Below are 27,849 nucleotides of genomic sequence, written 5' to 3' on the forward strand. Positions count from 1 at the left end.
CAAAGAAAGAGTACATACACACTTCCCCTATGAAACTTGCCACTGGCCCTACTCATCTCTTTTTCTTGTGCAGGTACTTGTTTTCCATGGAAAATAACGTGTAGCATAGTACGGTAATACATAGCATAGCACAGCAATAATATGTAGCATAGCACAATAATGCTTAGCATAGCAAAGCAATGATACACAGCATAATGCAACAATAATATATGGCATAATGCAGCAATAGCACATTGCATACTGCAGCAATAATGCACAGTAATGTATAGAAAAATGCAGCATTAGTGCATAGCATAATGCAGCAAAAACATGTAGCAAAGCACAATAATGCACAGCATAGCAGAGCAATAAGACTTTGCATAGAGCAACAATAATACACAGCATAGTGCAGCAATATAAAAGTGAATAAATAAACAATGATACACAGCAAGGTGCAGCAATAACACTTAGCATAGTGCAGCAATAGTACATTGCATAGTGCAGCAATAAAGCATAGCAAAGCACAACAGTAATGCATAGCATAATGCAGCAATAATGTGTAGCATAGTGCAACAAATTATGCACAGCATAACGTAGCAATAATACTTAGCATAATGCAGCAATAGCACACTGCATAGTGCAGCAATAATGCACTGCATTATTGCAGCAATAATGCATAGCATACTGCAACAATGATGCACAGCACAATGCAGCATTAATGCAAAGCATAGCACAACAATAATGTATAGCATAGTACAGCAATAATGCGTGACCCTTTAAAAAAGGTTTATAGACCAAATCTTGTCCTCTGTCCTCCGCATATGCCCTGCCAATCCCCCTCCCCCAAACTTACGTATTAGCTTGGGGGAATCTTTCTGGAGCAGCAGGGATTAAGCGCTCCCACCCCTCTGGCTGCCATTTTTAAAAAGGTGCCAGATAACCCCATTCATTCGCTCACACATGGTAGTGGGGAGGGACCACGGGCCCACCAGAGACTTTGGAAAATATTGGAAAATCACACACACTAAAAAATGTTTTAAGAAAATTAAATTTAAAGGAAACAAAATACCCCACCAATGAAAACAAAGCAAAAACAAAACAAAAAATAAAACTTGCATGCCACTAGAATCTTACGCTTTAATGAGCTGTTTTACTGATGATTTTATCTTGAAGATTGTATTATAATTTATTTTATTTTAGTTAGGTTTATTGCTGTGTTTATTTGTTGATTATTCTTGTTTTGTTCTCAGATGTCATGTGGTTAGCCGCCTTGGGCATTACTAGAAATCCAGATCAATAAAGAAGTTGTTTTCATGTTAGAATGTTTTTAGAAACCCTTTGCAGGCAGCAGTACAGTCCAATCTAGCAGTTTTATTAAAAGTTTAATGTATATGTAAATGAGCCCCATGTTGGAAAATAATTTAAACTGGATAAATCTGTGAGTAACACAATTTCTGCAAGTCTGTGCAGGCAGCACAGCACCTAAGATTTTGTTTGTGCTTGAAAGCCTGCTTACTTAAAAAGTGTTCATATTGTTTAAAAATGAATTGTCATAATTATAAATTAATGCAGTGGTTTGTCTGCTTACAATTTGTATTAGAAATATAAATCTCCAACTGGGCACTAACAGAGCTGATTTATTGTATACAACTTGGGATGCTGTTGAATTATTGCACGAGTGTAATGTTAGGATGTGATGCCTGTGCCGTAGCTTAATACAAGGTATCTTGGATTTTCTGGTTCTGAAGGGCCAGATTTTCAGGGCCATTACCATGCATTTGCAGGTATTCTGCACGTAAATGGTAGGGATGTGTAGCCACACGATTTTCATTTTGGGGTTTTTTATTCAGTTTATTTCCTGAATATTTTGCTCCTTTGAAGATTTGCTGGAGGGGGTTTTGCATGCAAGAAAAGTCTGTGCATAACTCAATTTTATGCATTCTATTGTGAACACATAACGAAGCATGCTGGGTGGCGGGGGACAGAGCCTGGATTACGAGTACACTTTCCCTTTAAAAAAAAAAAAAAACTACCATTGTTAACTCAGACACACGAGGCATGCCACGCGAGGAGCAGGTGGAACTACCGTATGAGCTGGAGAGTTTGTGCATGTTACTTGTGTTTTGAAAAATGGGTGAAAATCTGCAGGCAAACAGCACCCCCAGACCCTCGAAATGTATTACAGAAAAGCCACAGCATCCATTCCACCTTGTGTATTTGAATTTTTTTTTCCCCCCTCCCACAGGCGTATGTCAACTTGCTGTTCTGGTACCAGTTTTTCTGCATGTTCTCTGGCACTACCATGATTGATTCCTGGCAACTGTCCTTCTTCAATCTCTTTTTCACCTCCTTGCCACCCCTGCTCTTTGGAATCCTTGATAAAGATATTTCGGAAGACGTGCTCTTGGGTATGCCGGAGCTCTACAAAATCGGGCAGAACTCGGAGGTGAGTCCACCTTCTCCCTGGCAGAGTGCTTTCGCAATCGCTCGCTGTGGCGGGATTTGCACGGGGAGCCGTGCAGTCGCCTGCGTCGTCTTTTATTTCACACCGCGTGTGCTCGCAGCTCGCTCGGCTCCCTTGGAGCGTACTCCAGATATGCAGTAAACTCTGTTAAAAAGACACCGGGGTGCTTTTGGAGCCTTCACTATAGCTGTTTAACCTGCGACTGCTTGGTCTTCTATTCAAGCTGTGCATTCATAAACCAAAACCGAATATAGCAATTAGGTAAAGTGGTAGTTGAATTCATGCAATGGATTTATTGACACAGGCATTTGTTAAAATCAGTAGCTGAACATTTTTTAAAAAGTGTGGAGAAGCCAGGAAGAACAAATGAGGCAGGGGGGTAGGTGTGCAAAGTCAGAGACATTGTTTGCATGTGGCAGCTGATATGGTAGATGCCTCAGGGCCTCAAGGCAGGATCACATCTTGTCGAGTCTTATTGGGACCTGTGCCCTAATGAAAATCCTGGCAGGAAGGCCCCAGGGAAACCACCATTGTTCTTCTCCGCCTCTCCAGCTCCCCTGTACAGTTGGTAGCTTGTCTCTGTTCCCCGCTTTACGTATTAATTTGAATTTGACAAGCAGAAAGGGGGCCTGACAAGCAGATAACTCAGAGAGCCGAGAACATGGCAGCTCCTCGTGGATTTCCTGCTGAGATTTTTTTTACCAGGGATGTGATTACAAAATAGATGAAAGGATTTTGCATCTGTGCCTCTGGGACTGAACCATCCTGCCATACTAATGGCCCCTTCTAGAAAATATTCCTGAATGCTTCCATCCAGAAAAGTTGAGTTTGAAAGTTGTTTTGGGGTGGGAATGGAAGCTACCACCACCTGGGGAGCAGAGTAAGCTGAGAGTTCTCACCTATTAATCCTTGAATTCTCCAGCCTGCAAAAGATATTGAAACAGAATCAAAAGCTATCGTAAAGAAAAAAAAATAGGAAACTGCAGTACATTTAAGCACTGTAATGAGTAAGGATTACAGCAGGGGGTTGTTTATTTGCTTTTGCAGGTGTCCTGTAAGGAAATTATACGAGCAAGTTTGAATGGCCGATGGTGCCCCCTTTTAAGAGTGCTTAGATCGTAGCCAGTTCTCAAAGGGAGTATTCCCAGGTAGCTTCCCTCTCCAAACTGCACGCAAGGCAGGAGGGCCCCATACATTGGCACCTGCTCTTTGTGTGGGTGACTGAGGAGGAGTAAAATAGCAGAGGCAAACCTTTGCAAATAAAAGTGCCAGGGTTGTTTACTTTGCCTCCTCTCTGACCCAAGCACACCCCAGAACACCTTTGTTCACTGTAGCTAAATGGTTTGTGCATTATAAAAGTCTGCAGACGCGCCGAGGGGAATGATTTTCAGCCAGGGCAATCCAGTCACTTCAAGTTCATCCTAGTTACGTTTCTGTCATTAGAACGTAATATTTATATAAACAAAAACTGATTCGATATGATGTATATTCAGACAATGAACTCACTATAACACCATATACATAAGCTGAAAAATAATGTATTTTAATTGTGTGGACACCTCATAAATTTACGGGGGCTTATCACTTGAATACCTCACGTTAAGGTTGTGCAGCGTTTTGAAGGCTGCTATGCACGTCTATTAACTTTACTTAGACTGTGCCCTTAATATATAATCATTGATGGCCACACTGTCTTTGTCGTTTTGTTTTTGAATTTTAACTCGTATTTGTTTTGCAGAAGAAACCGGACACTTATCTGAGCATTGCTTGAACGGTATTTGGCAACACCGACCCAACACGACACGATACCTGTTTCGTGGGCTTCATCAGGGGTGGAAAACATATGCGGTGTCTATAATACAAAAAACAAGAAATTATACTTATCTTTCTGATAAACTTGAAAAACAGTCCAAGACTTTATGCAAGCTGACATACGTTCTGTCTCTGTTGCTGCTAGTTTAAAGCTGAAACCGAGTAGCAGTGCATGCAGAAAGACAGTGTCAGAGAACGTATGTCACCTTGCATAAAGTCTTGGACTGTTTTTCAAGTTTATCAGAAAGATAAGTATAATTTCTTGGTTTTTGTATTATAGACACCGCATATGTTTTCCACCCCTGATGAAGCCCACGAAACACGTATCGTGTCGGGTTGGGTCGGTGTTGTCAAATACCGTTCAAGCAATGCTCAGATAAGTGTCCGGTTTCTTCTGCAAAACAAATACGAGTTAAAATTCACAAACAAAACGACAAAGACAGTGTGGCCATCAATGATTATATATTAAGGGCACAGTCTAAGTAAAGTTAATAGACGTGCATAGCAGCCTTCAAAATGCTGCACAACCTTAACATGAGGTATTCAAGTGATAAGCCCACGTAAATTTATGAGGTGTCCACACGATTAAAATACATTATTTTTCAGCTTATGTATATGGTGTTATAGTGAGTTCATTAGAACATAATAGGCAAAGGAAGCCATCTGCACATGTATTGGCTTATATTATGGAAAATACCGTGGATCGGTGCAATAAAGAGTTACAAACCCCTACAAAGCAGGCACTTAATCCTAATTTTCTTTTAGTTCATTTTCTTTTTGCTCTTTTACTGGGCCCTCGTATTTGTGGTTAACGACACTTGAAATGCAATTTATCCCATTCTTTGTTGTAGCAGATTCCCCATGTCCTACTTCAAATTCTAATTCATCGTGTCGTAGTTGTAAAGTTCAAAATCAAAATTTTCATTTCATACTGCGATATCAGCTTTTTAAGACACGTTTCTATTTCTGAGCTTTACAACTATGACACAAATTAGAATTTGAGATAGGACATTGAGATTCTGCTGCAGTAATTAGCCTAAAGGAGTGGCAAATTGGTTAAAAACACATTCGCACAGGAAATCTACTCGGGCTATGATTATATAACAGCGGCAACAAAGAGTATGAAGTTGTATCTTAAGTGTAATTAACGGCAAATATGAGAGCCCAATAAAAGAGCAAAATGAAAAAGAATTACAGAAAAATTAGAATGAAGTGCATATGTTTTTAGGAGGTTTTCACTTGGAATTACATTGATACATAGTATTTTCTCATTTTTATGGTGGGTATATTATGTTGCCTCTTTTTGAGCTAGGATTAGATTATATAAAGCCGTTTGTATTCGGAGCATAACACGTAGGAAATAATATATGGGTTACTTGGGAACTGCATCCATACAGCCAGGGTATCCTTAGGCAGGTGCAAAGGGTGCAATCTAACCAGGCCCTATGATTGGAGGATTCCACCCACCAACCCCAAGCAGGCACATTGCATAGCCTTGTAGAATGGCCCAATAACAGGAGGAAGGAGGTGGGTCAGACATTTAGATCTCACCTTCTCCCTCATTGGTGCTCTCGCAAGGCAGAGGAAGTTTTGAGGTGAGCCCACATCCCAGGAAAGTATATCAGCAACAGGATGTCAGTGAGTGTAGGCTCTATGAACCGCCCAGCATTTTATTACTGCACCAGGTCCCACTCCAGCCTAAAGATTGCTTTGTATACAAGGAACAAACAAACAAAAGAGAGCCAGGAACCTCCATCCACAATAACGACTAACAAAAAGGAAATCCTCAAAGCACTAAAATCGTTAATAATCCTGTCTTGCAACAAGGACTTCTTTATATCTCTTTTGATATTGCATCAGCAAGCCTGATGGGCCGCCTGGACAGCTCCATCATTTGTGAAAAATTTATGAAAAAAATATTTTTTAGTCAGTTTTCTTTTTGCATTTAAAACTACATGTGTCCAAATATCATCTTGACAGTGATCACGGCTCAACAGCGGCCGTTGTTTCGCATCCCAGCTTCATCAGGAGCCCTGCGCTCACTTGATCAAATACAATATTTAAACCTAGTTCTCTTCATTGAGTCGTAAGAAGAACATAAGAACATGCCATGCTGGGTCAGACCAAGGGTCCATCAAGCCCAGCATCCTGTTTCCAACAGTGGCCAATCCAAGCCATAAGAACCTGGCAAGTACCCAAAAACTGTCTATTCCATGTTATTGTTGCTAGTAATAGCAGTGGCTATTTTCTAAGTCAACTTAATTTATAGCAGGTAATGGACTTCTCCTCCAAGAACCTATCCAATCCTTTTTTAAACACAGCTTTATTAACTGCACTAACCACATCCTCTGGCAACGAATTCCAGAGTTTAATTGTGCGTTGAGTGAAAAAGAACTTTCTCCAATTAGTTTTAAATGTACCACATGCTAACTTCATGGAGTGCCCCCTAGTCTTTCTATTATCCGAAAGAGTAAATAACCGATTCACATCTACCCGTTCTAGACCTCTCATGATTTTAAACACCTCTATCATATCCCCCCTCGTCATTAATGTAGGACTCTACTCGTCTCCCCACAATCTCTTCACCAAAAAGGTTCCTTTTTGTTAGTCAGTCTGTATACAAGGACACATTTAGTGATAAGGGTTTAATATATTGATGGAATTCATTTCCAAGATGCTCTGTCTGAACTGATTTTTAACAGAAGCAGAAAAAAGATAAGAACAATATTTAAAATGGTCTACCTACCTTGAAACCATTAGGGGAACTATTTTGTTGCTACGTTTGAAATATGCAGCTTAGGTTTACTATAGCAGAGGACATGTTCTGTATAGAGTAAATGAATAATAGTTGTTGTTGTTGTTATTCTGTACACTTGCAGGCTTACAATCCGTCTACATTTTGGATTACCTTGCTGGATGCCTTCTACCAGAGTCTTATCTGCTTTTTCATTCCTTATTTTGTAAGTTTCTGATATCTAATAAATAAAATTAACGTAGTCTGATAGCCCAACGCTGCCTCATGTAGCATTGTGGCATGGAAACTTTGGTGCCTGTGGTAGATAAAACTTAGGAACCTTATGTTTCTGGAAGACGGAGGAGTTCTGCCTTTATATCAGCATACTTTGGCATATTGGCCCCAGGATGGTTTTGAAGTGCCATCAGATTATTGAGGGAGTTGCTATGTACACCCAGTGATTACAATCTATTGTGTAACTGAAGGAAGTCAAGTGACATAGCATCTATAGGAGTGGAGATCAGAAGCCAGATGAAGAAAAAATGTTTTCTGAACAAATTGTATTGTCAGGCATTCAGTTTAATTTACTCTTTCTTCATTTTTGTCTAGACATACCATGGATCCAATGTCGGTCTCCTCTCATTTGGAACACCCATAAACACCATTGCCATCTTAACAGTCCTTTTTCACCTAGCCATAGAAATGAAGACCTGGGTATGTCCATTTCCTTCCATTCATGTTGTGGGGTTTTCATGCTGGGAAAAGGCAAACTCAGTTAATTCGATTGGCTGCTAGCCGATTCTAGCATGCAAAGCCAATCAGTGCAAGGCGAGATACATGCATTTAAAATAAGTTCTTATTTCACATATGAATAAACCTCAGTATATTCCAAAAAAATGGTAGTAGCACTTTCTGGTATGCTGTGGCTTTCACCATAGATGTATCTTTTGAGTAATTTCTCCTTTTCAAAGCAATTTGATATCTCATTTTTATGGTAGATGCATTTCCCATTGATTTGAGGACGATAAAACTACCAGAGCAAGAAGTCGTACAAAGTCATCCAGTATAAGCAGTTTATGATAAAGGCTGGTGGTGTGCATTCAGTCATAAAAACTTCATTAGAAGTACATTTTATGGTTCAGAAACACACACACAAATCAGGAAATTTAGTGTTATGGGCACCCTACAGCAACCATAACTCAAAACCTTTTGTGCCCTGATTATGTGACAAGTGGAATTGCATAACTTCCTCTCAACGTAGAAAATTTGAACTTGGACATTTCCCATTTTAGAAAATCTTACAAATTTTGAAAATGTTTGAGGGTTTTGCAACATGCCAATCCGCTCAAGGTTTCTCTCATTCCTCCTGTGCTAATATGCGGTGTCACAGGCAAACTGAAAATTCATTCACAGAGTTGCTGAAAAATGAACCTCACTGGATGAGTTTGCTCACTAGTCTTAAACAGGAGGAACTATGATAAGGTATTAGAAGATGTATGACCACCCTCTTCTACGTCTTAAAACTGCCCCCCTCTGTTGTGTTGGAGAGAGGGCAGCTTGCACAGTTCTTCCTGGTGATATGTTGGTTATCACAGTCTCAGATTTAATACATGTGAACACACTTGTGGTTATGGTTTGCAGTCTTGACTCCTGTCATGTATTGGCACAGTTTGAAGAGTATCATAGTTAAGTGAAATGGAAAAAAAATGTCCAATGCAGTTTTTCTTTTTTTTAAAGTATATGAAGATGGATGATTTGTACGTATTCACAATTTTCTGCTACCGGATAATAAGCACTTGAGATCAGTAACAGCTTTCTCATGTTGTCAGAGAGGCACTTCCTTGGGATCCTAAACTATTTTATTTTTATTTCATATTCACCTTCGTAGATCGCCTCTCTCTCGCTCTCTGAATATACAAGGTGATTTACATACAAAAATACCAATCTAGATACAATAAAAACCATTTTGCCTCCACTGATCTAAATGCTGCACGTACCTTATGATCTTTTGATAGGCAAGGAAGAAAGACTTACGGAGCACACGAGCATATGAAATTCATTACATTTGCTGCTGGTTACATGGTACTTTAATATCCACTGCAGATTATCTGAGTAGTTCCAATCACTGATCTTCATTATTGCCATTAGAATTAGGCACTCAATATTCAAAACTAAAAGAAAACTTTTCACAAGCAACACGTTTGAAATTGAGTTCGCACAAAAGATATTTTTTTAAATAATAGTAAATCATTCAAGAACTACAATTAAGGATGACTGGTGGTGACAACAGTGCAGGAAGAGGGATTAGATAACTAGATCTCAGGTAGTAAATGCTTATTGCTACTACTTATTTATAAGTAGAGTTGTCAAAATTCTCACATTGTGAAAATGAGGACCAAAGAGCAGAGGCATCCAGTAGCATACGCATTTATTTCCTAAAATGTTTTGAAATCTGGAAGGGTAGACATATTGCTAACACATCAGCAGAGTGACATGCAAAGTGACTGGGGGAAAAGTAAAGTGAATTCAACACTGGTTGGCATTACTATAATCTGTAAAAGAGTAGCCATGATTATAGGGTAACAAAGGCAGGCTTGTAATAACCTAGCAATGCTTTGCTTATAGAGCACTGGACGTCTGTTTAGTTTGTGTCATTTTCCCTTCAGTAAATTAAACAAAGCAAAGAATGTTTTCTCTTTGTTTACAATTATTAGCGAGCGGGTTGAATGGGATAACCTTGTGTTGTGTCTATTTAAAGTTCAGTGTCACAAAACCCAGGGCCTATGTACAATAATATTTTCTGTTTCTGTTTTTGCTGACAGACGAAACTGCACGCGGTGGTAATGATCGGGAGCATTTTGTTTTATTTTATACTTACGCTTGTCTACAATGCGATCTGCATCACGTGCAACAGTCCTACAAACCCCTACTGGATAATGGAGATTCAGATGTCAGATCCCGCCTTTTACTTCCTGTGCCTAATTACCCCAGTCCTTGCTCTCTTACCAAGGTTTGTGCATTTCTGATGGCTTTGGGTTTAAAATTGCCTATCAATAGGGTTGCCAGCTGGCTCCAGATTTCAGGACAGTCCTGGTTTTACTCTATTGCTTGCATGGATTTGTAGTCTTGCATTTCTTTTTTTTTTTTTTTTTATTCATTTTCAACTACATTTAAGTAAACATTCTTACTTCCAGAAAAAGCTGAGATTCACATAGTATATCTCTTTTAACAATTACAGAAAGAAAAAAAAAAAAAGAAGAGAAATATAATAATATCATAAATCAACTTAAAGTTTCATTATTCCATACAATTGTATTAATCTATGTGCCCCCACTATAAAGGTAATGTGGAAATAAGGTGAGACAAAGGAAAACAAAATGGGAGTTCATATACAAAAAAAATATAGTTTAGTTAGCTGCGCGTCCAAGCTTTACTTAACTATGTACCTTCGGGATTAGATGTTAATTACAGAGGGTATAGTTATATTCCTAGCATTAATAAAGGATTTTTTTTTTTTTTTTGAAACTATCTTTATTCAGTTTTTCATTTTTATACAAACAAATACAAACAACAACTGTAAACAACAGAGTAAAGGCCCCTTAGGAACCAATAATGAATGTATGACTTTCCATCGCTCGTTCCGTCCTCCCCCCCCTCCCTGAATGCAAGTGGTGGTGGATAATATAGTTAGGAAAAAGTCCAAGATAAAGAGGCTAGGTAGGCGCTCATGTCCATGCGTGGTGAGCCGTATTTCGGCGTCTTCAGTGTTCTTTCCCTTTTTGATTCCCCCCAACTCGGTGGCACCTTCGATTTAAGTCGTCAGGTCATCAGCCCACGGATCCCAGGACTGTCCAGGTCGTGGAGTTAAAAATCTGGTAAAGCCAGTCCAAACCTGTTTAATATGTACAGACCTCTTTGGCATTGCCTCTGTAAGTAGGGCATGCTCTGTAGAGCATAGGCGAACCATTTTTTGGAACCAGCTGTCATAACTTGGGGCAAAGACCTCAAGCCAAGTAGTTAATATTACTTGTTTCCCCAATAGGCCGGCTCTCCCAATCAAAAGGCGCTCAGGATCAGATAAAGATTCTGATAAACAAGATCCCAACCCAAACAACCATAAGTTGGGATCCGGTGGGAGTTTCCATCTCATAAAAAAGGAGCACGCTTTACCCACCTGTTTCCAGAAAAGGGAAATTTTCGGGCAGTCCCAAAAGCAATGAAAAAAAGTACTGTCGGGAGCTCCACATCTACCACATTGGGCAGAGGTTGCTATTTTCATTTGATAGGCCCTATTAGGGGTGATATAACTAAGCCAGAGAAATCTGTACTGCAGTTCTTGTAAATAGACATTTTCAGACAGTAGAGGGATATCATGAAAACAATTTTCAAACTCAGTATACGTCAACGAGAACAAGGCCCACTCTGTCCATTTTGCATAGGGCAGCGCAAGTATATCAGTAGCGGAAAATGCCAGCAATTCCTTATAAAGCAGGGAGACCTTATTTTTGTTGTTTCTGCCTATCCGCACGAGCTCCCCCAGCTTTTGTACCGCTGCCGTGTCTACCAACCCGTGCTCTGCCGTACGGAGGAAGTGATTGATTTGAAGATAAGCAAAGTAATCCCTACTGGGCACCAAAAATCGCCTCTGGAGCTCTACAAAGGAAAGAAGAGTGCCCGATCTGTCATCATACAGATCAAATATATGATTAAGTCCCAAATGTTTCCAACGTTGGAAGACACCCCCCCCCCCCCCGTCCCCGGCGGAAAAAGCTCATGTCCCGTGATGGTTAAAAACTTAAGTTGTAAGCTTGCCAAGCCCCCAATTTTACATAAAAGATGCCACGCCCTCCGACAGAGTCGAAGTAGGAGTTGTGATTTCAAATAGTGAGGAACCATCTGAATGGGTAATTGTATTAAAGGATTTAAGGTTCGGACTCCGTACCATTCTAATAGATGGGTATGGGGGGTCAAAGTAGAGAGTCCTGACAGCCAATCCCGAACATGGCGCACTCCACAAGCCAAATTATAGAGTTCCAAGTTGGGGCATCCCAGACCTCCTTGTTCTCTCGGTCTCATGAGCACGTCTAATGATATTCTGGCTTTCCTTTCCCTCCAAAGAAACGAACGCAGACCCCGATGTAATCGAAAAAGGTCTGCCCTCAGTATCCAAAGCGGGGCTAACTGAATAAGATATAACCATTTAGGGACAAGTATCATTTTAAATAGATGAATACGCCCCATAAGAGTCAATGGGAGTGATGTCCACCGTTTTAACGTGTCTAGAGTTTTTGCGAGTAAGGGCCGAATATTCGCAGTATAAAAATTGCTCAAATTACAGGGGATATGAATACCCAAAAATTTTAATGAGTCCGCCGTCCACCGAAAGGGGAAGCCCCCCCGCCAAGTGTCCTTTAGCGTACCCGTAACATCAAGGGCCTCTGACTTATCATAATTTATCTTTAATCCAGAGAACAAACTGTAATGATCTAATATATCCAGGACATATGGAAGAGAATGCTGTGGTTGGGTCATGTAAACTAACATATCATCAGCGAAAGCAGCTATTTTGAAGATATGTGCTGGCCCTCCAAATCCCCGCACCCCACCACTCTCCGCAATCTTCCACAACAAAGGGTCTAAAGCTATAATGTATAGAAGTGGGGATAAGGGGCACCCCTGTCGTACTCCCCTCTGTATAGAGATGTCCCCTGATTTGCAATGGTTAGCTAAAACCTTGGAGGAGGGAGCATCGTAAAGTAGTGTTACATAAGATAGGAAATCTCCCCCAACCCCAAACTTCTGTAAAACCATAAAAAGGTACGTCCAAGAAACGCGGTCAAAGGCTTTCTCAGAGTCCAGCCCCACCACTAGTGCCGGAGTAGTCTGCATTCGACAGATGGACATCGCCGTGAGCAGTTTAGTGATAGTCGCAGTCGGTTTCCGTCCTCTCACAAACCCCGTTTGGTGTGAGGAAATTAAAAAAGGGAGAAAAATCTTCAATCTTTCCGCTAAGGTTTTCGCTAGGACTTTGAAATCACAATTTAACAAGGTAATTGGCCGATAGGAGGATGGCAAAGTCAGGTCTTTACCCGGTTTTGGTATAAGTGTTATGTGGGCTTCATTAAAGGAGGCGGGAAACCCCCCTTGTTTAAGCCCCGTAGTAAAGTAATTGGTTAAGGGCTCACTAATATACGGGGACAAGATTTTGTAAAACTCGTAGGAGAACCCATCAGGCCCTGGAGATTTCCCTGTGTGGGCCGCTGAAATTACTTGTGAAACTTCATAAGTCAGGAGCGGCCTATTTAAAAATTCTCGCTGGGCCGCGGACAAGGTAGGTAGACGCAGGTTCCGGAAAAAATCCTCTGCCTGTTCACTCCCTTCCCCGGCCTCCAGGCTATACAAATTTTGATAATATTTCTGGAAGGAAGCACAGATTTCCTTTTCGTCTACCGTCTCCCGTCCCGACTGCGTCTGCAAACACGTGATGAACGATCGGGGCTTTTGGTTTCTCACTAGTCTAGCTAGCAGGCGGCCTGGTTTATTTCCAAATTTAAAAAATGATTTTTGTCCCCTCCATAAATAAAGTCGAGCCCTAGTGTCCAGGAGTGTATTCAGGCGGCCCATAATACTATAAAACTCCACCCGGGCCTTACTGGTGTTGCACGCCGCGAAAACTCGTTTCGCTCGCTTCAATTTTGTCTCTAGATCTTAGATGGACTGATTTATTCTTTTACTTCTAGCATGAACGTAGGAGATTATTTCCCCTCGGAGGACAACTTTAGCCGTTTCCCAAAAAAGAAGGGGAGTATCGGCATGCTGGTGATTGTCTTGGGCAAAGTGTTTCCACTTTTCCTATAGAAAAGTCTGAAAGTGAGCCTCATCTTTTAAAAAAGTGGGGAATCGCCATATTCGCCCCTGAAGGTCGGAACCCGGGGTTTTGATATCAATCGAGATTGGAGTATGATCAGAAATGACCAAGCTTTCTATATGTGCCTGGGAGATAGAGAAAAAATCCTGTTGGGAGACTAAAATATAATCAATGCGGGACATAGTCTGATGGGACCTCGAGATGTGTGTATAGTCCCTTTCACTGGGATGCAATGTCCTCCAGACATCAGTTAAAAACAATTTCCGACACAAATACGCCACACCTTGTTTTTGCTCTCCTTGCGACCTGGGTAGGGGATTGTTTCTATCCAGAGTAGCCTCATGTACACAGTTGAAATCCCCGGCCACATACAATGTACCTTGTCCATGGGTCTGCAGTAAATTGCAAATTTCTACAAAGAATGCATGGCGGTAGACATTTGGGGCATAGAGATTACAGATGGTAACAGGCTTATTATTCCAAACTCCTATTACAATAACATAACGGCCTTCTGCATCACTAAGGGTGTTAGTAACTTGAAACTTGGCATTTTTATGTAGTAAAATAGCAACCCCCCCTTTTCTATGCACCGCTTCTGCAAAAAGACATTGCCCCACCCAATCTCTCTGCAGCTTTTGGCTTTCTAGCCCTGTAAGGTGCGTCTCTTGAATACACGCTATGTCAGCGTGTAACCGCTTCAGATGAGCGAGCACCTTGTTCCGTTTAACTGGGGTACCAAGCCCATTTATATTCCATGATATTAGCTTAAGCATTTTAGTGTCCAAACCAGAACGCTCCCCGTAGCTGCTCCTTAAAAACATATTTGGGGGGGGCACCCAGCCTTGCCTCCCCCCAGCGAACCTCACACCCAGAATGTAATCCCTCATTGAAAGAACAGATGTTATGGTCCCATGTGCACCCCATTTCCTCTCCATTCCAGAAACTGTAATCCACCATATGAACATCCAGAGTGGTAGGACTGCCCCCTTCCCCTGATATTTTTCCCACGCTCTAATCTCCCCCCTCCCTCCCCACCACCCCCTCCCCGTCCCCCCCCCATCCCATTAACCCCCAATAGAGAAACAAAACCTCCCATACCCTCAGCGGAGGTTTGGAGATCTTTTGGATGTGTCCGGGTACATCCACTCCACAGGTGTAAACAAGAACTTGCACTACAATGATGAACTATATACATGACGACTAAGGAAAAACTGCCCACAGTCACCCTCCCCCAAGAACCGTGTCTCATATGCACTCCCAATCATCCACAAGGGTAGAGTGGGGTAGACTAGTTGCCTGGCCCGTCCACTTATGTTTTTTTTGTTTTTTTTTGTTTTTTAGAAAATTCGGGCGAGGCACTGCGTATTACCCTTCCGCCATTTCTACCTTCTCCCTCTTCCCACTTGCGGTATGGGTTCCCAAGGGTTTTTTTTTTTTTCGTCCCAAGCATCTCACCAACACCTTAACATAAACTGTAAAGCAAAAGGAAGGGGTAAAGATGAAACTTGTAGCGGTCCGTAGTGTCCAGTGTGCAGATAAGCGACATCTTAACCGCAGACATCAGAGTTTATCCAAAATGGCGTCGCACCTCGTGCGCCTTCAGCGAACCATTCGTTTGGGCCTTCTAGAGGAGAAACCATGGGTGTACGTAAGCCCAAGTCTCAGGAATTCGTCCATATCTTGCACGCATGGAAAACTCAACAAGAAGCAGCTGCAAGGAAAGCTAACCGTGTCCAATGTCAAATGTCCCCGCCGCTCCAACCACAAAAAAAAAAAATGGGATCCGTGGCATAAATCACCGGTAGCAGCGCCCTGCCAGGGTGCTCCCTGAGCCGAAACCCCAAAACCGCCGGAACCGGCTATAACAAAAACGAAGTGCGGCAGTATTGTCATAAATCTCCAAAGTCCCCGCGAATCTCATAGCCGGTAGACACGCTGGTCGCTCTTATCACGCGGTCATCGGGCCTGATCCAGGCCACCCGGCCTCCACAACGGAGAGCAAACATTCAAAGTCCCAACAGATCATTCATTACCTTGTAAGTGCCTTGGTTGTAATGCGGACACTTTAAAGTCTGGAAGGGTCCATTATTAGAGGTGCGCGGGTCCCACCAGGTCCTTCGCTCGCCAAACACACGGCGCCATGGCTCGGAAGTAAGCTCGTCTATGGTGGTATTTTCTTCTCTGCTTTTTGATTTTATGGTTTCGTCTCTGTTATCCGTGGTTGGTATTTTACTTTTTCTTCGTTTTTTTTTTTTTTTTTTGTTTTTGTCCCTTTTTGTGGGGTTTTTTTTTTTTTTTCCTTTTTTTCTATGCCGGAGCGTCTTTCAGCTTTTAATAAAGGATTTTAATTGCTCAGGAATGAAAAAGATGAAAGATTCATCCTTTGATCTAACCATGCACTTGCATGGATATCTCAATTGGAAAACATAACCCAAAGATGTTACTTGTGTTTTTAACTTTAAGAATTCTCTCCGTCTCTCCTGAGTAACTCGAGTAAAGTAAGGGTAAATCCTGACTTGCTGTGACAGGAAACTAACTGAGATATTTTTTAAATATCTCTGCATAATCTGGCTTAAATCAGCCTCATTAAAGTAAGTTACTAATAAGGTACCACGTTCGAGAACTTCTTCAGTTGAATTTTCAAGAAACTGCGTTAGGTTTTCTAAGGCCTCTGACTAAATTTGATTATTTCTAGAATTTATCATTACAGGTAGAAAATTCAATTTACTTACTACAGGCATATTTCGTTCTTCAAATTTTAAAACTTCCAACATATATTTTTTTAAAGTCACAAGAAAATCCTGTCCTAAAACATTGGGGAAATTAAGCATTCGTAAATTCAGTCTCCTGTTATAATTCTCAAGGTATTCTATCCTCCTGTTGATATAATTATAGTCCTTAATAATTTTCAAAACACAGTCAGAGTTCTTAGCCACCGAAGTTTCCACTTTCCCAATCTGTTGTTTCATTTCGATAGGTTGCTTCTCCACCTTTTCCTCCAGTAAATTCACTTTTTCTTTTAGGCGTTTTAACTCTGCCCCTTGTTTCTTATGGCATTGGCCTAAGCCAACCATTAAGTCCCACAACGCATCAAGCGTTACCACTTCAGGTTTTGTAGGAATATGATAAGACTCACCCAATTCCATTTGGGCAAAATCTTCTCTCTCCGTTGCTGTCCCTGAGGTTCCAGCAGTCCCAGCCTGCGCTTCATATTCACTGTCCGGTGTCGAAGTCAGGAACCCAGTCCCTGCTCTTTCTCCGTTCAGCTCCTCCAAGCACGGCTGTGCACCGCATGACCCGGGCAAGTCCTCTCTCTGGCCCCCACCATCCGGGATCGCATGTCCGACGTCATCTTTCGACGTCCCGGGCAAGGGAGAGGAGCCAGTCAATCCCGGGGCCTGATGTGGTTGAAGGCACGGAGGGCTCAAGGTAACCTCCCCAGGTGACTCCCTCGCTCCCTCGAGGGATATCACAGCGGGGATTTCGCTCTCCTCTTGGCTCGGCGTCGATCGGTAAGCTGTTATCAGTTTCTGATTTGAGGTCATGGCGGCTTCGGAGGGGTATAGGCGCACCTTGCCCTTCCTTTTTGCAGGCATCTTCAAGAAATTTTTCTGGATACTGAGAGCGTTCCTCCGATCGACCTCACGCCTAGTCTTGCATTTCTTAGGGAAATCAATAGGAACACCAGAAGCACATGTCCATGGAGGCAGTAGGCTAAAACTAGGAATGCAGCCACATAATCCTGAAAACTTGGTATCAGTGGCAAGCTTACTTATAAACTGGGGTTTTTTTTACAGATTGTGATACTACACGTGAGCTTTTCACACCATCATAGGCCTTTCTACCAACGAGGTAAATTTTAAGACCTGCGCATGTTTGCTGGCTCGCGCACATGGGCGTGGCGATTTTAAGAAATACGCGCGTATATGTGCGCATACGTGCACGTTTTAAAATCGGCTAATCATGTACACGTGAGCACAATTTCACATTGGTGCGTGCAGATGCTGCCTCACTCGTGTTAGTGGGAGGGATTTTAGTAGACACGTGCGCCGACGCAATTACCTCTCTTCCCAATTTGTTCCCAGTTCACCCCAGTAAAGGAGATGATTTCCTAGCCCCCAGCTTGCCTCCCTTTTACCCTATTAGCCCTGACCCTTAAAACCATGATGAGTACCTGATTTATTTTTTATTTCACAACTTAACACAGCATCCATAGCAGAAGTAAAGTTACATGGCAGGGGGTCCCAGCGCGTGCTTGTGCGCATAAAGGCTTACACGCAGACCTCATGGGACAGCCCCGGCCTGCCCAGGCCACGCCCATGCCCCACCCGGACCACGCCTGTGCCCCACCAGCTTTTTGCAAACAAAACTTTTGTGCAGGTTCCAGGAGATACTCGCACGGTTTTTAAAATCCGTGTGACGCGCACCAGGCTGAGTCGCGCACGGATCTCCTGGCTTTGTCACGCTTACCGCTTTTAAAATCTACCAGAATGTGAGCAGTGACAGAATGTAAAACTTTTTGGTCTCAAAAGACCAAATCCAGCATCATCTGTGGATGTAGATAATTGATCTAGAATCCTCCCTTTTGGGACTATTTTAAATCTTTCCCCTGGTGGTGCTGGATAATCAATATTGAACTTAATTGTCTGCATTGCACCTGTTTATTTCTTCCCAATCATGGCTTCTCTTGTTTAGCTATCTTGAATAGATTGTAAGCTCCAAGGAGTCGGGACTGTCCGTTATATGAATCTATACAGTGCTGTGTACCTCTGGCTTGCACTATACAAATGATATCGATGATAAAATTCTTATATTGGTCCAATTAGAGGCATAACAACCTGTAAAAAAAATCTAGCTTTCTCCTGGACCAAGCTAGCTATCCCCAGGCTCTGTCAGTCATATGTCTTGTTCATGCAAGCTCACAGAAAGTGTTATAACGGAGAGCAATGCATAAACACAGAAGTATAGAGTTGTAAAAATATTCACGGTGACAGTAAGGCGTGTTGCACTTATGGAAGATCTCCACTTACGCAGAACTTTTCTCCATGGGATTTAATTTGAAAATGATGAAACAGAAAAGGAGCAGAAAAATATGTCCATTCTGATGCATTTGCTGCCTTCACATAGTTTATTTATCTGTTTATTTTAACAGTGAAATGCCACATACCTGGGGAAATTTTCTTTGCTCCATGACTATTATCTCATTAATGGCCACGGTGGCATATTCACTAACAGACTGCTCTGCTTTCTGCACATCCTTACACGATACCGTACTGTATTCAGCAAGTGGCCTGAAATTCAGAAAACTAGCGGCTTTGAAGGTGCAATGTTCACAATTCATTGTGGCCATGCCCGATGTACACTGAAAATTCCTTTAGTCTTGATGTACATTGAATTGAACCTGGCAAACAAAAGAACATGTCCTAGATTAGACTCAAATCCCTTGAAATATGCTTTTTAATTTCACTCTATTCACATAAAAGCGTAGTTCACAATCTTGATTCATTTTTTAGCTCTTACGGGTTGCACAAAATTATTTTCAGCTCTGGACACTATATCCGCTATAAATATCTCAAAATATATGTCTTCTTCCTTCTCTTAACTCCTTGGATTATATTAATGTGTTACATTTATGAAAAATTACTTGCGATGATTTAATGGCATTATAGAGCGGATTTTGGTTGCAGAGCTTTGTTTGTTGTGGATAGAATAATGCTCCCGATGTTGGGACAAGTATAAGCAAATTTCTACTGGTGCGGTACATAGTTCCCTGAGGAATCTTGGGTAGGCCAGGGACTTTTTGTTCCAGTCTGTAACACTTGTGTCATTGCTTGACCCTATGCCTTTCACTCAGCCCGCTCCACATGTTAAGAATGCACATTTCCATCTGGGGAACTGAACAGGAATAAGATTGCTGCTGTCTCAGCATGATAAGGAGCTTTACAAAATGCATGTCTTTTTATAACTTCAAGGTTGGTGTGCTGCAACTGCTTAGTCTCCATCTTGTATGCAATATATCTAGAGACACTTGTTTTCAGTTTTTATATTATATTGCCTGGGGAATTTCAGTGTTAAAACAACAAAAGTCAATGGGGGAAAAAATGACTTTGATTTAACACATAGGAGAAAAATCAGTGGGAAGGTCATTTCGTCCCTGATTCCAGGCAAAATAAAATAAAACTGAAAACGAAGATCCCTAAATATATCCTTCCACAACCCCCCTAGTTGAAGCAATGAATCACCAGGCACTTGAAATACTCTGCTGCCTTCCGGTCACACCGCATGCAGTCAGTTTTAAGAGCTGGGAATGGATAACATCCCTGCTTCTCTCAGCAGATTGCAGATCCCTTCTGCCCTGTCCATTCCTCTAGGATTTATTAACTCAGAATTCAGGTTTAAACACTTGGGGACCTGTGGTTCTCCTCATATGCTCCATCAGCAAAGTTTTTACTTCTAAAGGTCAGTGATGCTTGTGTCTTGGGGCCATATTTACTAAGGTTTTCCACCTATTTTGGGTCTGTGAGGAAAAAGCTTAGTAATTATCCCTTGAAGGCTGCATTTGTGAAAGACAAAGATGCTGTTTTCCTGACTCTCAACATAAATCTAACTTCAGTCTTGCTCTCACTTCTCTGGAGCAGAGAAATGGAAATGCAGACATTTGAAGGAATCCCCGACATGGTGTGGTCAGATCCACTTTCACGCAATTATAGGTCTGTAGTGCTCAAGCCCCGGATCTGGTCAAGTTTAAATAATTTGGAAAGGAATAGAGAACAAAACTGAGAATATTTTGATGCCTTTGTACAAATCCATAGTACGACCGCACCTTGAGTACTGTGTGCAGTTCTGGTCACCCCCATCTTAAAAGAGACATAGCAGACAAAGAAACAGTACAGGGAAGGGTGACAAAAGTAAAGGGGATAGAAATGCTCCCTTATAGACAAAATCTAAACAGATTAGGGCTCCTTAAATTGGAAAAGAAATGACTGATTGAAATTATAAAATCATGAGTGGGATGGAACAGATAAATAGAGAATGGTTATTTACCCTTTCAAACAACACTCAGACTAGGCACCTGGGGGGGGCATGCCATGAAACTAGCAACCCGCAGATTTAAAATAAATCAAAAGAAGTATTTTTTCATTCAGCACACAATCAAGTTATGGAATCTGTTGCCAGAGGATGTAGTCAAGGCAACTAACATAGTGGAGTTCAAAAGAGGATTGGATAAGTTCCTGAAGGAAAAGTCCATAAACCGTTATTAGCCAGGAAAAAGGGAAAGCCAGCGCTTATCCCTGGGAGTCAGATACTTGTGACCTGGACTGGTCACTGTCAGAGACAGGATGCTGGGCTCGATGGAACTTGGTCTGACCCAGCATGGCACTTCTTATGTTTTTAGATTTGGTGCCAAAAAGCAAAAAAATGCACTGCTTTGTTACTAATGTATCGAATCCCACAAAATGTTTTACGCTTTAGCCTTTGCTTTACATTAACATTTCTTTGCAATTATAAATTAATTATGGCATCCACACTAGATTTTGCAGTTATATTAATTTCTACAGTATACAGAATGGGGTAGATTTTCAAAGGGTTATGCATGTAACCCCGAAAACCTACCCCTGCACACGCTGAGCCTATTTTGCATAGGCTCGGCGGCACGCACAAGCCCCAGGACGCGCGTATGTCCCAGGGCTTTGAAAAGGGGACGGGGCTGGGGGTGGGGCGGTAGTCTGGGGGTGGTCCCAAGTCCTCCAGCACAGTGGCTGTGCTGGGGCATGATGCTCCAGCAGCCGGCCGGTGTGCGCAAGATACGCCTGCAAGAGGCAGGCGTAAAAAATAAAATAAGGTGGGGGGGATTTAGGTAGGGCTGGGGGGTGGGTTAGACAGGGGAAGGGAGGGGAAGGTGGGGGTGAGCGAAAGAAAAGTTCCCTCCAAGGCCGCTCCAATTTCGGAGCAGCCTTGGAGGGAAGGGGAAAGCCATCAAGGCTCCCCTAGTGCTCGGCACGCACATGGTGCACAAGTGTGCACCCCCTTGCGCGCGCCAACCCCGGATTTTATAACGTGCGCACGGCAGCGCACGCATGTTATAAAATCAGGTGTACATTTGTGCGCGCCGGGTAGCGCGCACAAATGTACCCCGCGCGCGTTGGATTAGAAATCTGCCCCATAGTCTGTTAGAGAATCTGTATTTATATTGTGTTACAATCAGGATACAGCCCCTCACTCAAAATGTGGCTGTCGTATGTGGGTGGGTGGGTGAGGAATCTGTGGACATTCCCACTAGAAAAAAAAAAGATGTTTTAAAATGACAGTGATGATATCCAAGGGGGAAGAGAGGTTGTCATGTCTGTTTGCTAAAACAGCATCTGTGCCTGAAGGGCTGTCTATTCATATACGGTTCAGTGATGATCTTCAGGCAGACCCATGAAAATCAGCAATGGTTACATCACATACTGCCTGCATCCACCATTGACCACCAAATAGGAGTCACTGACATTCTATAGTTTAAGAAGGGTCATTGCAAAATGAAAAAGCTTTTAAAATACCATCATTGTAACAGGCTTCAGAATGGTGCAGATTTTGTGAGGGGAAATGCATCAATGCAGTCATTAGCACTGGGCTGGCCAACTCCGGTCCTCAAGATCCACAAACTGGCTAGGTTTTCAGGATATCCACAAGGAATATGCTTGAAATAGTTGCATACAATGGAGGCAGTGCATACAGATCCATTTTATGCGTATTCCTTGTGGATATCCTGAAGCTAGAGTTGGCCACCCTAGCATCAGCATTTTGCTCACAGCTATGACAAATGGAACTGAAGTATGCTGTACTCAGAGGTAACCCCTGCACCAGGGTTATGCCTAAACTTTGCTTGAGGATAGTCTTTTGGTTCCAAAGCAAACGCCTCAGTTGGGTAAAAGAAATTGACTAAACCTTGTCTTGTACAATGGAATTGCCATGAAGTACAAAATGAGTCCCAGCAATGGAAATCTCCTATCCAAAGCATAATCATGTTAACCCAAGGCTCCCAAATCTGTCTTGATGATCCCACTGCGAGTCAGTTTTACAGGATACCCTAATGAATATGCATGAGCTATAGTTACATATACTGGAGACTGCACCAACCAGGTTTTTCCTGAGTGAGTGGTTAATAAGAATGAATAAATAAATAAATATGCAAAATTATCTTATCCATATTCCTTGTGGAAATCATGAAAATCCTATTGGCTGTGGCATTACCAGGACAGGTTTGAAATACCCTGGGTTAACACCTCAACCATGATACTTACCAAAGGCAATAGGAATTAATACATGGGCATCATTGGGACTATACTTGAAAAATTCCAAAAAATGTTACAAATTAATACAAAATGTTAATTCCAGCTGTTGGTTGTCCTCTGTTTTCAGGTACCTTATTAATGCTGTGCGAGGAACGTGTGGATCGTCTCTTATCCTGGAAGGACAAAAACTGGATAAGCTCAGTAAAGAAGAAAGAGAACGCAAAATCCAAGAGCGGAGAGACCAAGCTCGGGCCACAGGAGCCTGTGCAGTGTCACCGTCCACCGAAAACCACAACCACAGAGCTGCAAACCCGTTAGGCCCATTCTCCCCTCCTGAAAAGCTGCTCCCTTCGAACTGGACGTTAAGCGGGGAAGATGGCAACAGAACTTCCATTGGGTTTTGCGTAGAAACTGATCCTTCTGTTGCTGCTGCCTCTTCAGCGAGGCCCTCTCCTCGAAGGTACCACGCAAATAGCCCTCCCAACGTTGTACCTGGTGGGCTGGAACCTAGTCAGGGTGCTCCTGATCAATGGACAAATAACGCTGAAGACTTTACCAGTGCCAACCACCGAAGGAGTGTGAGTACGGTGACAGTTTAAAGAGGCACTCTTTAAAAGTCTCACACACACACACATTTTGCAGAACTACTGTATAACCCATATTGGGATGATGACCATCAGGAACAAAAAAAGGGCTAATTTCTCTTTCTACTCAGCTGTGAAGTTTATCTAAAGAGAAAGAGATGGCTCTATAACCTTACTGAGCAGGTGCAATATCAACCTTTTAGTGTTGGCGTGCGTGTGCATGTTTTAGCTGCGGCTAGTTGATCTAGCTGCTGCTGATAGGTAAGTGTTGTATAATCACTGTGAAGTGCACAAAGCAGTTTATGCAACCAAAAAAAAAAAAATGTATTATAATTTTATGATATGCCAGAGGCCTGATTATGTACTGTAACTTACCATGTGACAAGTAGCAATCGCCATGGTAACCATTCCTCTGCTGTGCCTTATTTATTAAGTAGTCCTCTGCCTTTTACACTATTTTTAAGGGATCTGGGTGGGGAGGGGGGATTGTTACATTAAAGCAACATCATCAGGGTTGACGAGTTAGGGATTTTAAAAATCTCTAAAAGATAAATCTTCTTATGCCATTGTATTTGTGATCAGCTATTTAATTGTGCTTTGCACTTCTTTCAGCTGTGTTGTAAACCCTTTTAAAGCAATAGGACCTGATTTATTAAAGGTTTTCTCCCATTCTGTACCTATGTTTCACTCCTCTCATAAATCAGGCTGGTGGTTTGGTCTATGAGTGCAAATGGAGTGCAGCAGCTCAACAGTAGCTGGTTAATCCTGTTGCTTCAATTTGCATCCTTAACAGCTGCACCACAGCTGTTAACAAGTGTCACAGACTTTCATAGTCCCATTTTAGCCAACTTTCAGAATGTCCCCTAGGGGAAAAAAATGACTTAGATCGTGCACTAAGAGGCAGCAAAGATGGCCCTACTGGTTTACATTCATCAACTACCTGAACTGGAAACATGCTTGATTGTCAGCATTGCTCATAAGCCTGCTTACTGTTAGCTGGCAGCCATTTTAAAATATATCTATTTATATAATTATTTTCAGTTCAGCTGATGTCTTTTTGTTACAGATAGAAATGTGAATAGAAAATACATATAGAAACATAGATAGAAAAAAAATTGCAAAAAAAAATTATCTGTCTATTATCCCAAATGGCTTCTTGCCCTCACTAATAATGCTTTGTTTGCAAACCTTATGTAGAGGAGTGATGTGCAGACTAACAATGACCCTTCAGCATTATGGAGCAAATTCCTAGCAGAGCAACATAAAATAAAACATATTCTTCTCGCTCTCCCACGGGGTCCGAAAAAAAAAAAAACATGGAACGAGCACATAGGAGATCCATGTCTTGGAGAGGAATGTGGGTGTCCTATTTGTTCATTAGGACATTTCTTTTTTATGTGGGAACATGTGCAGCAAAGCTTAGTGCTACTTTTGCCTCACTTGGGACTTGGTTTATTAGGACTTTTTTCACATTTCACAGTCCTCCAGTCATTAATTTTTTCTGGCTCAGATTATTGGCAACTCCCTGTGCGTAGATCTCCCTGCAAACATGCCACGTCCTCTTCAAGCCATCCAGAATGCAGCTGCACCGTTATGAACTGGAGCTTTAATACATGATTATCTTGGCAAATTCAATGCAAATAAGCAGTCTTTGTCCACAGTTTCCTCAATAACTTGGCCTCTCGTTGGATTCCCTCTATCCTTAAAATGTACACTCTATCATGCGCCCGCAGATCATCTAATCAGGGCCTGCTGCATGTCTCTTCGCGCAAGGTAGCCGGCCCCTCTCTGTGGCACACATTGCCAGTAGCTCTACGCAACACAAAAGAGTTTAAAATGTTTACCACAGCATTAAAGACCCATATTTTAAGAAGGCCTTCAGTACGCTGACTGAAAGATCCTACTATTCATGTCTTTACCGCACTTTTCCTTCTGCTTGTGAGTCCCTTGATACTTTCAGCACCGGATTTGTAAAGTGGCTGTCTATTTGTTTTTTGGGGGGTTTTTTATGTTTTTACTTTTATATACGCAGTATTGTACCCCCACCCCAAAATATGGAGGAGCAGCTACTAAATATTTTTTAAATAAATAAATAAATACATTCTATATCTATGGGAAAGAAAAGTCAATAAATCAGAAAATATAAGGTTATAGTTTTATATTGGACTAACTTGAATACATTTGTTACTGAACACTTCCAAAAGGTAATTAAGAAATGTATTTAGCCCAATAAAAAGGTATCACTTTACATTTTTTTAATTTAGTGACCTTTATTTCCGCATGTTCCAGTGGAACACTACTAGGTATCTTTCGGAGAAGACCTTAATGAATCAGGCTCTATGGGCCATCTGTCTCAAAACGGGTTGCTGTACTGCACTCTGCTAATCAAAACCTTAATGATGATGTAAATATATCATATAATAAAAAGATAGAGTCAATAAAATGTTGCAAAGAAATGAAGAAAGCCAGAGAAAAACTGGAAACTTACTGCACTGGGAAGAACATTGGGTAGGCTGGAGGAATCTTATTGTCCTTATCTGCTGTCATGATCACCGTTTCATTCTAGGTAAAATGTGTGAAAGTAAAGTAGAACTTTAATTTTCCTGCCCTACTGCGTAGTTCACTGCCACTTCTCGAGGGGTCATGTCAGACCTGACAAAAGGGCAGGATATGCATTTGTTTTAAAATGAATGGTAATCCTAATCGAATCCAGCATTTCACCCCAAAACAAAAAGGCACAGTTCCTCCGAAAATCCCCCAAATTTTTGGGTTCATTCATTTTGGAAAACAGGACATGCTATTAACATGCCCCGTTTTCCCGAAACAAATAAAAAGTTAAAAAGGGGGGGGGGAAAATCCCTCAAAATTAAAAAATTAAAATTAAAAATTATGCAAAAATTTAAAAAAAAAATTCCTACATTCATTAAAACGCGATGGGCCGTTATCGCGTGCGTTAACATTTAAATGAGGGAAAGGGGGAGTTGTTAGGGCGGAGTTTGGGCAGGGTTAATAACATTTTGATGCCGGTACCGCTGCGGTCGATAATGTTTTACACATTAATCACCTGCAATAGTGCCGGAATTAGCTACACCTTTTCTATTGGCACTATGGGGACAATAGTGGGCAGCGCGGCCGCACCGGGAAAAAACGCACCGCCGCAATGCAGCCACCAGCTCAGTATTGACCCCCATCCCTTTTTTTTGTGATTCATCGTTCCGCTACAATTATAGCAAAATGATGAATCCCGGGATTAGATTGCAAGCCATGCGCAGGTTCATTACTTTGTAAAGATATGGTGGTTCTTAATGTATGCACTATATTTTGATGTTTAAGTTCCTCAACATTCTTTCAAAGTTAATAATTTGCTACAGGCAATCTGTGAGACCGACTCAAGCTTTGCAGTCTTCCCATCAAATAAATGCAATATTATTATTACAGGGATTAGCGAATCTCATAGAACTCTATTATCATTGCAAACTGAGGTAACCCACATACTAAACAAAAATTAAATAAATCATTCCCTTACATTTTGCTACTGAATGCAAAATATGCAGCTTGTGATTTTGTTAACTTGTTCATTTATGAGCACATTATTCTACATGGTATACAAGATCCTTTACAGAAATCAGGGCATCCGACTGCCTAGTGTCTGCAGACTGAACAGCTACTTGGACTGGCATATCTCTGGGCAAGTAGTATCAGAGAAGATACTGCCATCTTAAAGTCATTTGGTGGCCTTTGTGAAGTGGGTTGGTGGTCTCACTTCAGTTTCCAGTTCAAAGGTCTTCAAATTTCTAAAATCCACTCCACAACTGGCATTGTCTTGGGTTTCAGCAGTCTTAGCAGAGGCGAAGGACTGAATGGGCATGGAGGATGGATTAATTTTTCATGCTTACCAGTGGTTTCTCCAGAAGAGGATGAAATACGGTGGCAAAGTATATAAGGAAGCTCATACTTTTACTTTCCCTGCTGCACATTTTCTGTGGATAAATGAAGCATTTCATTATCCAGTGCTCTCAATCCAGTACCTTTTCTAGGCCAAGAAATTCAATAAAACTTAAAAGAAAAAAAATTAAAATAACATAGCTTATATAGGCATTGAAGCATTTCATGGTACTGGGAATAAGAAG

At 41.6% G+C, this 27,849-nt stretch overlaps 1 protein-coding gene and 1 long non-coding RNA gene across 12 annotated transcripts in view; one reads left to right on the top strand and one right to left on the bottom strand.

The window, feature by feature from the left end:
* ATP10B (ATPase phospholipid transporting 10B (putative)) overlaps positions 1-27,849 on the top strand; it is a 458,548-nt gene that overhangs the window by 408,970 nt on the left and 21,729 nt on the right. For 10 of the 11 annotated variants that reach the window (XM_029583376.1, XM_029583380.1, XM_029583377.1 and 7 more), the window contains 5 exons: positions 2,225-2,425; positions 7,135-7,215; positions 7,599-7,703; positions 9,812-9,999; positions 23,263-26,600. In XM_029583376.1, coding sequence (XP_029439236.1) covers positions 2,225-2,425; positions 7,135-7,215; positions 7,599-7,703; positions 9,812-9,999; positions 23,263-23,734 — 1,047 coding nt within the window. In that variant the 3' untranslated portion in view covers positions 23,735-26,600. Of the gene's footprint in view, positions 1-2,224; positions 2,426-7,134; positions 7,216-7,598; positions 7,704-9,811; positions 10,000-23,262; positions 26,601-27,849 lie in introns of those variants that run through there. The other variant, XR_003853353.1, reaches the window with a different exon arrangement.
* LOC115079658 lies at positions 19,024-27,696 on the bottom strand. The gene is made up of 3 exons (XR_003853354.1): positions 27,616-27,696; positions 26,208-26,281; positions 19,024-19,258 (listed from the first exon to the last, which is right to left on the bottom strand). It is a non-coding gene; the product is annotated as an uncharacterized LOC115079658 (long non-coding RNA).

The sequence above is a fragment of the Rhinatrema bivittatum genome, chromosome 18 (assembly GCF_901001135.1).
Source record: "Rhinatrema bivittatum chromosome 18, aRhiBiv1.1, whole genome shotgun sequence".
In the NCBI taxonomy this organism is placed as follows: domain Eukaryota; kingdom Metazoa; phylum Chordata; class Amphibia; order Gymnophiona; family Rhinatrematidae; genus Rhinatrema; species Rhinatrema bivittatum.